At 52.6% G+C, this 12,769-nt stretch overlaps 2 protein-coding genes across 5 annotated transcripts in view; one reads left to right on the forward strand and one right to left on the reverse strand.

Annotated features, from left to right (window-relative positions):
- USH1C (USH1 protein network component harmonin) overlaps positions 1 to 1,587 on the reverse strand; it is a 46,881-nt gene extending 45,294 nt beyond the window's left edge. For all 4 annotated transcript variants that reach the window (XM_016139527.2, XM_016139525.2, XM_016139526.2 and 1 more), the window contains exon 1: positions 1,458 to 1,587. In XM_016139527.2, the coding sequence (XP_015995013.2) occupies positions 1,458 to 1,493 (36 nt within the window). In that variant the 5' untranslated portion in view covers positions 1,494 to 1,587. The remainder of the gene's footprint in view (positions 1 to 1,457) is intronic.
- A 1,667-nt stretch (positions 1,588 to 3,254) lies between these two features.
- OTOG (otogelin) overlaps positions 3,255 to 12,769 on the forward strand; it is a 72,163-nt gene continuing 62,648 nt past the window's right edge. Inside the window, exons 1-10 of the mRNA XM_036220996.1 lie at positions 3,255 to 3,440; positions 3,869 to 3,929; positions 4,038 to 4,098; positions 7,038 to 7,113; positions 7,988 to 8,080; positions 8,263 to 8,417; positions 9,598 to 9,716; positions 10,983 to 11,188; positions 11,999 to 12,129; positions 12,379 to 12,485. Coding sequence (XP_036076889.1) covers positions 3,329 to 3,440; positions 3,869 to 3,929; positions 4,038 to 4,098; positions 7,038 to 7,113; positions 7,988 to 8,080; positions 8,263 to 8,417; positions 9,598 to 9,716; positions 10,983 to 11,188; positions 11,999 to 12,129; positions 12,379 to 12,485 — 1,121 coding nt within the window. The 5' untranslated portion in view covers positions 3,255 to 3,328. The remainder of the gene's footprint in view (positions 3,441 to 3,868; positions 3,930 to 4,037; positions 4,099 to 7,037; positions 7,114 to 7,987; positions 8,081 to 8,262; positions 8,418 to 9,597; positions 9,717 to 10,982; positions 11,189 to 11,998; positions 12,130 to 12,378; positions 12,486 to 12,769) is intronic.

The following is a 12,769-nucleotide window of genomic DNA, read 5'->3' on the forward strand; positions in this document are numbered from 1 at the left end:
GCAAAGAATACCACCCCGTGGGGAGAAGGCAAAAGAGGACCTGACCTGACCGTACCTTCACCCCAGGGGCCGGAAAGTGAAATTCGAGCCTGAGTCTTGGGGTGGAGGATGGGAAGTTGTGCTCCTTCAAAGTAGGTTGTCTGAAATCTATACTCAGCAAATGTCATTGCTGAAACTTCTCCCCTCACCTCCATTTGCAACAGAGTGGGCCTCACACTCTCCTAGCTATTTGCCAGTGCTCTCAACTCCTGCTGAACTTCCAGCGGCCTCTCATCCCCAGATGCCTGAGGCCTCACTTTTAGACTTCTGCCCCCTTTGTGTGTCCAGCTGCTGACAACAAACATTGATCCCAGCACTCAGCAGTCAGCCGTGGGTCTGCCTCCCATCCACATGACCCACAATTTGAGGGCAGAGATAGGGTCTGGCACAGAAGCAGTGTTCGAAACATGTTTATTAAATGAACAATTCACCCCCAAGCCTCTGGCCCTTAGCCCCTGTGGCCCCTGCCCTGGCTGGCTCCTTAAGTTCCACCAGGCCTCTGTGGGGAGAGAGGGGTTAAGTACCCAGGTCTTGCCTACCTGAGCTCTGCCCCTCAGGCCTAGGAAAGAATATGGCTTGGTCTAAAGACACTGCCCCTTGGCTCTGGGACGGCCTCAGGGCACCTGTCTCTCTGTCCCTCAAACAAGGCCTTTGGTAGCTCTGGGCAACCCTGGCTTCGCCCTTGGGCTCAGAGGCAATCTAAGGCCTGGTTGAGTGGTCCACCAGGTCTCCTGGAATAGTCCTCTCTGGCCTCAGGGCCTCGGTGGCTCTTGCACAGCACTGGAAATTCCCTGGGTGAAATCCGGCAGCTTTCAGTGATGGTCTCTGAGGATCCCGGACAACCAATGAGGCCCCTCAGCGAGACATGCCAAGGAGATGTGGCTCTGTCGGAAGGGTCTGGCTGTCGGAACCTCCTCCTTTCCTCCCTGTGCCCCCTGGCCAACACCAGTCCCTTAGCAACTTCCTGGAGACCTTAGAAATGCCTTTGAGCAGGGAGGGGAGTCCCTGAAGTGTTCCGAGTTCAGAGGACAGAGAGGGCCATGCAGTTCCTCTTTCCAGGCATCGTCATCTCTCAGACACTGCCCCGACCCCCTTCACATGCTCTTACAGTGTTGGGGACACTAGGAGCTGGAGGATTTGCCCACCTTGGGGCATGGAAGAGAAGGGTCCTGTCTCAGGCCTAGGCTAGGAGTTCCAGCCCTGGAGAAGTCCCAACCCTTGGAGGGCAGAAGGAGAAAGGACACTTTCAGATCTGTTTGGCAGTTCCTACACCTGGAGTCCCAGTGCTCCTCCCTCACTTTACTGGTGATTTCTGCTGGGAATCAAATGACCTCGGGGTCCCAACCTACCCAGAACCTCAAACCCTATTAGAAAAGGGAGGGGTCCGAGGCGCTTGGGGTGCCCCTAGCAGCTCTGACCTTGTGCCGGAATTCTCGGGCCACCTTCCGGTCCATGGCTGTGACAGATAGCACCCCGTCGCTGCACAATTCGCTCCTTCGGGTTCCAGACAGCCAGGAGCAGGCAGGAGCAGCGATGGTGATCGCTGGGGCCTGGGAATGGAGGGGGCGGGGCCGTGGCGGGTGGGGGCGGGGCCTCTGGGACACCGGAGGCGCCTCTGGAGCAAATGGGCTGCGGTGGTGACGGTGGGAGGCTGGCGCTATTCCAATCCTCTTGAAGTGACCCTCCGAACACCTGCAATTGTAATTTCACGGGCAGCTAAAGATCTTCTCCTTTGCATTCCATCCCCAATAGCTGAAATTTGCCAGCAGACCAAATTTGTGCTAAGTTATTGCCTGGTTTAAGATGTAAATCCCTCCCAGAGAAGAACTTTGAAATATTATCTAGTTATCGCCATCATATTAACTAGTTAAGTCAGAGATAAAGGGGAAAGATTTGTGGGATTTTCAAAGGTTCAGGAAAGACACACAAAAGCTATTACTCTCTAACTCACTTCGTTATTCTCTACATTTCATAACTATCATATGGTTGTTTATTTTGGCTTTAGAATCTAGGCAGAGTGGCAAATGCCTTTACAAGGGGGAATGTAGGCCACGGGCACTTCAGTCCTCTTACATGACCATCACCCCACAGACTCCTTCTTAAAATGCTTCCCTCTTGGCTTTCGGGTAGCTCAGAGTCCTCGTTCTCCTCTCCCGTGAATGTTCCCTTACAAGAGCCTCTGAGACAACCCTGCCTTCTCCCGTTCCCTAACCAGGTTCCATCCTTGGTTCTCGCCTCTTCACCTTCCCATCTACGCCCATGGCTTCAGATTCTCTTTGTGTGGATAGCTGCATGTGCTTTATCTATCACTCTATTCCCAGACGGTGTGCAGCGAGGAATAGATGCTCAACAACTTAGCTGTGTGGATGGATGAATGAATGCTCCCCAAATCTCTACCTCTGCCTGGGGGTCCACTGGGGCCATCGTCATCATCATCATCATCTCCAAGGCCTGGCATCTGGTTGGTGTTGCAACACTTAGCTGGTCAGGTGAATGATGAACAGGTTCCCATGCCCCATATTTCCTCCATTTTAAATTTCCTCCTGGACAGAGAGTATACCTTGCTCACAAAGTGAAGTTATTTTTTGTTTCGTTTTGTTTTGTTTGTTTGTTTGTTTGTTTGTTTATTGTCAAGGTCTGGCCTTGGTGGGAGCACTAACCCCGGAGTGAGAGGCACTTCTGTTATTAAGTCAACATTTCTTGAGCTGCTCTAAACTGGGGAAATTTGAGGACTTGAGAACTTGGGAAGCTGTTGTGGGAGTGGTGGGAGCAAAGGCTAGGACCCGTAGTCCCAAACCCTGGTTTTGCTACTAACCACTGACCACTGAATGTCATGTCCCATGACCTCTGTAAAAGGAGAGCAGAGGCCCAGACACATACCAACATCTTGGGCCTCGGGTATAAGGGGCTGTCAGCACCCAGGTTCATGAGCCAGGGATCTCTGAGGAGTAAGTGGTGTTGGAGGCTGCACAGGCTGCCTCCTTGATCTCCCAGGGGACTTAGGGCTGAGCGATCTGAATCCAGCCTCCCCTGGGGAGGAGCAGCCACAGTCCAAGAAGGGCGAAGGCTGGACCTCCGTCAGGTGCCTAAATTATGGTAATAAGCTAGGCAGGCCCGTCACTCTAGCTCGGGGAGGAGCCACGCGCCTGGGAGGAGGGGCTGAGGGAACACTGGAGTAAGAGAGCAAGACGGACCGCGGCTGCGGAGTTGGAGGTGTCCTATCTGTCGCTGGCAGAAGCACTCGGGACCCCCTGCCTGCGCTTAGGCTTCCCAGTCCCCGCGCTCCCCTATGGGGGCCTCAGCCCCGCGCGACCCCGCGCCCGCGCTCTGCCTGCTGCTTGCTTGCATCTGGCTGTCCCGGGGAGAGCCGGCAGGGGAGTCCCTGAGGGTGCAGACCCTCGGTGAGAGGGGTGTGGACTGGGAGAAGCCGGGGCTGGGGGAACATTTAGGGGAACAGGCCTGAGCAGATCGGTGAGAAAAGACAAGGTTTGAGGGAGGGCAAGGGCACAACCAGGGAGAGGATCGGAAGGGAGAAGCCGAAGAGGGAAAGAGAGACCAGCGACAACACAGGAAATGGGTTCCAAGCTGGGCAGGGCTGAGGAGACCCCAGGTAGGGAACTAGAGAGAACTGGACACAGATAGCGGGAAGAAAGAGGGAGACCTTGGTCGAAGAGTCCTAGAGACGGGGAGAAAGGATTTGAGAAGGCTGCAGGGAGAGAGAATGGGAGGGATATGGGGAAGGAGGCTTGGCGGAAGGTAGAAGAAGGGATAGTGGGAGGCCCAACAAAGTGGAGCATAGCTTGAGTGGAGAATAACTCCCCCTCCCCAGCCTCAGCACCCACGCCCCCCGGGAATGCAGAGCTACAACCTGAACCAGCCCGGGATCCCAGGTGAGTAGGTTTGGGCTTGTGGCTGCCCCAGGGGTTAGCACAGAGGGTAGTGGGGAGGCAGAGCCCATTTCTATAGCCTTACACATGTGAGGCTTTTTTCTTATCTAGCCACAGCCATCAAGAGGCGACCCTTGCCATAGGGGATGCGACGACAGTGATGGGAGGCCAGGTAAGCGGAGACCTGGAGAAGGGGAGGGGCTTTGCTGGGGCAGAGGGTTATTTCTGTCGGGGTCTGAGGCTGGCAGGGAGCTTGTAGGTTGCAGAAAGTCTGTTTCTGCAATTATTCAGAAGGGAGCAAACAAGGTTTCCGGTATGTGTCTGAGGTATGCAAATTCGAAGTCACTTCTATTCCTATTTCTTCATCTCTTGGGGCCCTGTAGCAGGCTCAGTTTTTATTCATTTATTCATTCATTTATAAAGGGAGTAGGGCACAAAAGGTGCTATCAGGGGGAAAGCTGAGCTCTCCCTTCCCCTGGGTGAAAGTGGGAAGGCGAGGAGTTAGGAGAGTGGAGTTCTCTTTTCCTTGCCTGGATTGCAAAGGCCCTAAACCCTGTTAGAGGCCCCTCTCCACACCCTGAGCAAGTGCCCCAGCAATGCTGTCCTGAGAGGAGAGAAAACCTGGGCCACCTAGAGGGATTTGCAAGGAAGAGTTGGTTGAGAAGCAGAGCCCTGAGCTACCATCGTGAGTCATGACCACTCCCTGTTGCCCGCCCTCCCAAGGTCCTCCATACTTTTGGGAGAGGTGGTAGTTTGTTTCCCCCACTTTGCTAAAATTATTTGGTGTCTGGATCAGGTGACTCAGGTTCTCTTTCTAATCCTGGACTGTATTTGTCTCCTATTTACAACCATAGACATGTTACAAGTCCAGCCCGCCTGCAGCCAGGACCCCCAAGCATCTTGAGCCTAACCTCATGCACCATGCCTTACGGCAAGCTCTGTGTAGCTCCTTGAGGTAGCAGGTTAAGAGCATCATTTATAATAGAAAACAATATGTCCCAAATACCTGCCCTTTGAACATAGATATGAAGACCCCCAAGGTAAGAGGGGCCACGCTTAATCTCTAATGTGAGGATTATTTGGGGTTTTTACTTCTCATTTGCTCACTTTTTCAGCCCTCACTTTTAGAATCACAGTCAGGTGAGATTTGAGTTGAAAGATGATGTCATTATTTTTATAGCTGGGAAAATCAAGGTAGGTGGATGACTTGCTGGGGCCCCCAGAGAGCAGGTGGAGCTGGGTCTCCTGGTGAAGTGGCCCCTTTCCTGGCACCATGAGTGCTCCAGGACTCCAGAAATCCCTATATGTCAGTGAGGGAAACGATCCTTACCCAATCCTTTTCCCCTGGTGGGCTTCCTTCCTTGCTGAATTCCAGGGTAGCTCCCACCACCTCACTTTTCCTAGGGAAGCATCTGGACTGGGCAGCCCCTGTAAGAGTCTCACATTACTCCTTAGAGAGAATTAAGGGTTGGAATGGCCCTCTTTTAAAGCAACTGGAGTGGGAGTGGGTGGGGGAATGAGGCCATTAGCTAGAAAGTGGACCAGGGACCCTTCATTCGTAAGGGGCAAGGATCGTTCCAAACCAGCAGCCAACCGCCTTTCATTTCAACAGTGCCTCACTTCCACGGAGCTCAGTCATTCTTAAAGAATTGGCGTAGACCAGGGGTCCATGAACTTAGATGGGGAAAAAAATGCATCGTTATTTACGGGAACCCCAATCTAACTAAAATTTAGCATTCCCTTCAATTATCACTACAGGCTACAAACCACGAGGGCGTTAGCAGTGTCTGCGACTGTTACCAATAAAAATCACAGCTATTTCCTACCAACTAATAGTTGTTGACATCTCCAGATCTCATTTATGCTCACTACTTTAAAAGTTTGGCGGTGATAACACATGGTCTTGCTATTTAATGCGTTGACAAAGAAGTACAGATATCGCTAAATCACATATTTTTATAAAATATTGTCATAACTACATTGCAATAGATTTGATTCCCTTTGTAATCTTATGTTTTATTTTAGGCATTTAGAAACATTATTCTGAGAAAGAGGCCATAGGCGTCACTAGATTGTCAAAGATGTTCATTAAAATGGCATAAAAATGATTAAGAACACCTGATCTGTCTTGAAGGCGAATCGTTTGTACAGGCTTTAAATTTTTCCCTCAGAAAATGGCCTTGACTCTTTGCGGCACGGCCTGTCTTCAGCTTGTAACACCAATCTCGGAAACCACATCCGAGGCGGAGGAGAGGAGCGGAGGGACGCAAAGACCAAGTTTAATAGGACCCTTTGGGGCCTACGAGACATTGGTATTGTTTTCCCTGGCTGCTCTCTCCTATCTCGCGTGGTTTCTGAGGCCCCGTGAGATGGATTCTGATCAGGGTGGGCAGCCTGGGGCTCGGCTTGGGTCTGCAGGGTAGGGAGAGACAGGGAGGACCCAGGACTCAGGGCCAAAGTACAATGAGAGCATTGAAACCTGGCCAAGGAGGGGCTGGTGACCTCCCAGGGACCAGCAGGACAGCGAAAAGGGAGGGGATGAGTGCCAGGGGTTGAGGTGGAGGGTCTCGGACCATCAAGAAGAGGCAAAGAGCTGGAGTTGGACTCAGGGACCAGGGATTCTGAATATTTTCTCTGTTTCAAGTCCTTTCCTGGCGGCTGGGGATTCAGCCCAAGGATGCTGACAGTGAGGGAGGAAGACATGTGAGACATACCCACAGGCGGTTTGTGCCTTGTTTGCCTTGTGAGTAAGAACATGAGCTTCCTGAGGGCAAGGACTTTGTTCTGTTCACTGCACCAGGCCCAGGGCGAGCATATATATCGTTCTGGGAAGTTTACGAGTGAGGAGAGCGAGGCTCTGAGCAGGGAGGAGACTGCTGTGCCCAGGGTCCCGGTGCCAGGTGATGTTAGACACCTCGAACTAGAGTTTTGCGGGCCTAGGGAAGGCCTGGAAATTATCCCTCGCATACTTCTCAGAGGCGAGCCTGGGGAGGTGAAGAAACAGGGCCTCCCTCCCTCCAGGCGATGGATAGGAAAGTCTGTGTGTGACCTTCAGGAAGGCTGCCCTCTCTGGGGTCAGTCTTTGATCACATTCTCTTCTGTTTACAAAAGGAGGCTGAAGCCTTGGACTCTTTGGCCATGTCTTCCTGGGAAAGGCGGCTCCATCGGGCCAAATGTGCACCATCTTGTAAGCAGCCCCGTCCCCGTGGTCCGTGGGCTGTGTGTGGGAGGGCTTCTGGTGGCAGAGGCCTGCGAGGGCAGGGTGGGACCTCCCTCAGGGCCTTCTGTGACCCCTTTTCCCTGAGTGGGGTTTCTTTCCGCCCTCCCAGCTCCAGCCTCCAACTTCACTCTGCATTCTCCCTTCCGGCTGAGGAGAGCTTCTTCTCTGCTGTCCTGTTCTTATGACCATGACCCTGTGGCTTTCCCTCTGCAGCGTGATCGTGCTTCCTTGCTTAGCCGTTTCCCCCTCCACTTCACTCTGATGCTGCGACCCCTTTCTGTGTTCTGTGGCAGTGTCCATGGCCTCTCCCCTTCCCCGTCCTGTGTCCGTGGCCCCTCTTCTTGTATCATGGCTCCGTTCCTCACTACACTCCACTCCGCTTCGTCTTCTTGTTCTCTGTGGCTTTTCTCTCCACTGTGTTCCAAACGTGAGGCCTCTCGCCGTCCCCTGGTTTATGCCATGGCCTCTGCGCCTACGGAGCGGGGAGGAAGAACAGTACTTGAAGATCTCTAGGCCCTCTCTCTGGTCACCTTATGTGCTCTGTAGTCTCAGTTCTGCCTGCCTTGCCTGGGGGCTACTTGGAGCATGCTGAAGGCAGGTTCTCTGAGGCCCCACCCCACCCGTCTGCCAAGGAGAGGGGCAGGCGGTGGTGTGAGGCACTATGTTTGTACCCCCATGAAGGCTAGCGATTGAGGAATGTTGGGGCTACCTGTGATGGGCATCTGAGTTCCACGTGGCTCTGAGAAGTCTGGGACCTGGTGCCCTGGCTTGAGGGAGGTGCTACATCTCTGGGTCCTGCCAGTTTCAGCTCGATGAGGAGATACCTGTGTCTCCCTTGCAGACTTGTTCTCCTGCTTCAACGGGGGTGAGTGTGTGCACCCAGCCTTCTGTGACTGCAGACGCTTCAATGCCACTGGGCCTCGCTGCCAGATGGGTGAGTCTGGGCTCCATCCCACCCTGGGAGGGGCCGGAGGTACAGGGAAAGCTAAGGGCCTGAGGCATGAAGGTCTTAGATGGGAGAGAAATGGGGGTGGTCCTGCCAGGGCCAGAACCCACCAGCCTCTGGCTTGGTGCCCATTGTGGCTACGCAGTGAGGTTCTCTTTTCTCTGGCTCAGTGTACAATGCCGGCCCTGAGAGGGACAGCATCTGCCGGGCGTGGGGACAGCACCATGTGGAGACGTTTGATGGCCTCTACTACTACTTCTCTGGGAAGGGCAGCTACACGCTGGCGGCGAGCCATGAACCCGAGGGGCAGACCTTCTCGGTCCAGGTGAGGCCTCCTCTGGCCTGTCGGTCCAGGGAGGCTCCACTAGTGCCCCTTCTGTCTCCGGTACGGAACGGCCACGAGGCAGCCCTGAGGCCGTGCCCTGGACGGGCTGGCGAACTTGGCCAGCCCTGCCCTCTCTGCCTCGGGGTGTCACACATCAGAGTATATCGTGACTGTGTCATTTCACGACGGATATGTTATAATCACGTAAACTAATGGGGTGTCGCACATTCGTGGACTATGAAATCAGCTTAATGAGTCACAACCAGCATGAAAAAAAAAAAAAAGAGAAGATAGAAAATATAAAATTGCATTATAATTAACAGGGTAAATATTATTTGATAAAGGTTTTATTTCATTTATATATGTATATATTTATATTTTTTACTGTGGGTTATGATCAAAAAAGTTTGAAAAATATTAAATTAGGCTATGGGGTGGCTTGCACGGGTCTCACTTTTAGTTGAAGTGATTCCAGCCTGCTTAACCACGTTTAACAGTAATCTTGTAGAAGATTCGGAAAGTGTTGCCACATTTGGAAAAGAAACATTTTCAGACTTCTCCCTAAGATCTGGGAGCCTCATCCACCCCACCCTCACCTCCGCCCCTGCCCCCTCCTCAGGTCCTATGGCCTTGGGTTCTGGCTGGGCAGGGGCAGAGGAGATGTGTATGTGACAGGCAGCATCGGAGTGACGTGTGTGCCCGTATGTGCAGAGAAGGGCTAGACTGTGCCTGCCAGGGTCATGGTAGAAGTGTGTGTTTACAGTGTGTGCATTGAGAAAACCCTATGAGTAGATATATGAGGGGTGTATGTGTGTGTGTGTATGCATGTGCACACGCATGCTTATTCTGCATGCATATGAGACAGCATGAGTGTTTAACCTTGGCTTCCAATCTGATGGGATAACCTGGGATGGATAAACAAGAAAATACAGAAATAGGGAGACAGCACAATGTACTCAAAGAGCCCTGGAATTTGAGGCATCAGACTTGGGTTAGAATCCTTGCCGTGTGTGTGACCTTCATCACTTCACCTCTCTGAGCACCAGTTACCTCCTCTCTGAAACGCGGATAACCATAGTTTTGACCTTCCTGTGGCGTTGTGGGGACTGGGCCCAGAGCCGAAGCTCTAGGCCAGGCTGCGGCAGGGACCCTGCACACTAGCCTCTGAACCCCTAATCAGGTGCACAACGACCCGCAGTGCGGCTCCTTCCCCTACACCTGCTCCAGGTCTGTCAGCATCTTCTTTGCGGGTGAGCAGGAGCTCCGTCTGGCCAAGGAGGTCGCCCTCGGAGGAGTGAGGTAACTATAACACCTTCCCTGAGCTCTCCTACTCCCCGGCACTGCTGGTGGAGGATGGGTGAGTACCTGCCATTAGCCAGCCTGGGAGAAATTGTTTTCGAGGACAAACAGCAAAATTTCCACCATTAGGGCAGGAACATGCTGGCAGGCCAGCTGGGTTTCCAGTCATCTGGGTTTTGCAAAAAGATGAGTCCCTTGTGGTTTTCTGGAACTCTTGGGCCTTGTGGGTTTCCAGACAATGGGTTTTCAGGCAAATGGCAGTTTTCCAAATAGCTGAAAGTATACCACCAAAGCACACCTATTTTTTTTTTTCCCCCATAATTTGAAGAAAATCTGCCTGCATGGATCATACACAATTTGAGCCTCCTCAGAGCAGAAACTGAGCACACTTTCACTCTTTTCTGATGACATGGGGTCATTGCGAATGTAACTTATCTGAGTCATCAGGGATGTCTGGGGACCACACAAGGAATGAGGGCTCTTTGTTCCCACAATAAATGGACTGTAGTTCTTGATGAAAGCTTTCTTTCCTCTCTTTTATATCGTCCTTTCCTTCCCTTGCTGTCTGCTGTCACTGTATGTTGCTTAAAGAAGGATGGAGGTCTTCCTACAATGACCCTTCTCTCCTTTCTGGTTTCCTACTTCAGATCTGGAAACTGGGTAACAAAGCTTTCTGGGGCTGAGTGTAAAAGTGAAGGCCCAAGGGTTTCTCCAGTGAATAAAGGGCCAGTATATGCTACCAGTTTTGTTTTCCTTTCCTGATTTTCAGGTGGATTGAAGGTTGCCAAATCCCAGATTGGCTAGGAGACCCTGCACCAATAAAACTGAGAAAATGGTCAAGATTGCTATAGCCCTGTGTTTTTTCTTTCACTCTCAGTTTTCCTCCTCTCTTGGCTTTTTCTTCTCCCACTTTTTTCTTGCTCTCCATCAAAACAAATAAACAAACAAAGTAGACACCTGCTTATACCATCTTTTCTGTCTAGGAGAAAAGAGCTGACGAATTCAGTCATTCTAAGATTTATTCCTGCCAGGAAACTTGCAATTTTAAAAAGCAATTTTAAAACTCTGAAGACAAAAGAATCTCTCTCTAATGGTGGACTTCCAGGTCCCCAGAAAGTTGGGGAGGGAAAGTGGGGCCTTAGATGTCACGGTACCAGTGGCTATGTGGGCGAGGCAGGTGCTGTGTGGATGGTGGACCCTTTGGTGAAGGGACTGGACTACTGAAGGTGGCCCAGACGCCCTGAAGCTATAGGCCGTGCCCTGCAGGGTCCAGTTGCCGCATGCGATGGGGAGTGTGCGTCTGCAGCGGCTTGCTGGCTACGTCCTTGTGCGGCATCAGTCAGCGTTTACACTGGCATGGGATGGCACCTCTGCTGTCTACATCAAGATGAGCCCGGAGTTTCTGGGCCGGACCCACGGGCTTTGTGGGAACAACAATGCCGACCCCCAAGACGACCTGGTGACCAATTATGGTGAGGTGCTGGGCAGGTGGCTTCCAAATGGGTTTTGGTGGGGGCCAAGTTAGGCTGGGAGGCGTGGGAGAGGCCTTGGGGAAGAAATCTAGTATCATGGTACTAAAGACCCAAAGTGAGGCGAGGGACCCCTTCCCACCAAATGTGTGGCCTCAGGCATGTCCTTAACCACTCAACCTCCGTTTTCTCATCTGTAAGATTGTTATAATGAGAATTCCTACTAGAGTTGTGTGAGGATCTACTGGGTACTTTGCTGGGTGGGATTGACCCTGCAAGGTGTGTAGGGGGAGAAGGGCAGGGAGCAGAGGATCAGAAATCCAGGAAGAGAAAGGGCACAGCTGGAGCCAAGGATCCCTACGGAAGAGTGGTAAGAGCAAGCGTGAAGGATGCAGGGTCAAATCACGGCGACTGTGGCCGGAAGAAGGGAAGTGACGCCTCTGAGCGCCCACATCATACCAAACGCGTGGCGTGCATCATCTCATGTAGTCCTTGCGATCATCACATAGGGGGATTGTTTGTCCTATTTCACCTTTGGGGAAACTGAGGCTCCTTGCCCGGGCCCACATACTGTTCTCTTTTGATCAATGTTGCCTCCCCTGTTTAGGGTAGTAGGGACCCACAACCGATTCTTGACTATTATTGCCAAATAGCTTTTTCAAGAGAGTGGCTCCACTGAGAAATGCAGATTGGGACTTTTCAACTCCTCCCCCTCATCTTGGCATCTGTTTGGCTCCACCTGCTTTCCCTGCGAGCCCTCTGCACCTCCTGCCCCTGCACCCCACCTGTGATCATGCTAGTTCTCCTCTACAGGGAAGCTGACAGATGATGTGGCTGAGTTTGTGCACAGCTGGCAGGAGCTGGCCCCCAACCAACCTGCAGGGCCCACATCCTTCTCCCTGCCTCGCCCACCGTGCCTGCAGCAGAGTCTGGGAACCATGCAGGTCTGGACCCTGGGGACATCTTACCTCCCACCCTAGTGCCTGGCTGAGGTTGGCTTCCTGTCTACTTCTTGGAAAGTATCTGGCTTCAGGGGCCCAGGGTTGTCGGTGCCCATGACCCCTTTCCTCGCCTCTCCACCCTCCTCTTTCTCTCCCTTGGGCCCAAGCTGAGGTTCCATGTGCAGCTGGTGAAGTCAGAGGGCTGTGCGTGGCCCTGCTGGCCCCAGCTCCAGCTCCTGGCCCTTGCTCCAGGGCGTGTATGACCGGTGTGAGGCACTGCTGAGGCCTCCCTTTGATGCCTGCCATGCCTACGTCAGCCCTCTGTCCTTCATGGCCAGCTGTACCAGCGATCTCTGCCAGTAAGTGGGCAGCCAGCATCAGGGGCGGTATTGGGTGGCGGGGAGACCTCTTCCAGTTTTGGAGTAGAGCTCAGCACAAGGGCCACTCAGCCTGATAATCCCAGGCACTGACAGATATGCTTCTCAAAGCTCTGACATTCTTAACTGTATAAGTGAGACAGAACTTCCCCATTCACAGAGGCCCAGAAATGGAGCCTGACACCCTCAGGGCCACGCAAGTCAGTGACAATGCCTGGAATAGAGCCCCGGTAGCCTGCCTCTAGTCTAGGGTTCTGTACACCTAG

This window comes from Rousettus aegyptiacus, unplaced genomic scaffold (assembly GCF_014176215.1).
Source record: "Rousettus aegyptiacus isolate mRouAeg1 unplaced genomic scaffold, mRouAeg1.p scaffold_m13_p_5, whole genome shotgun sequence".
Taxonomy (NCBI): Eukaryota; Metazoa; Chordata; class Mammalia; order Chiroptera; family Pteropodidae; genus Rousettus; species Rousettus aegyptiacus.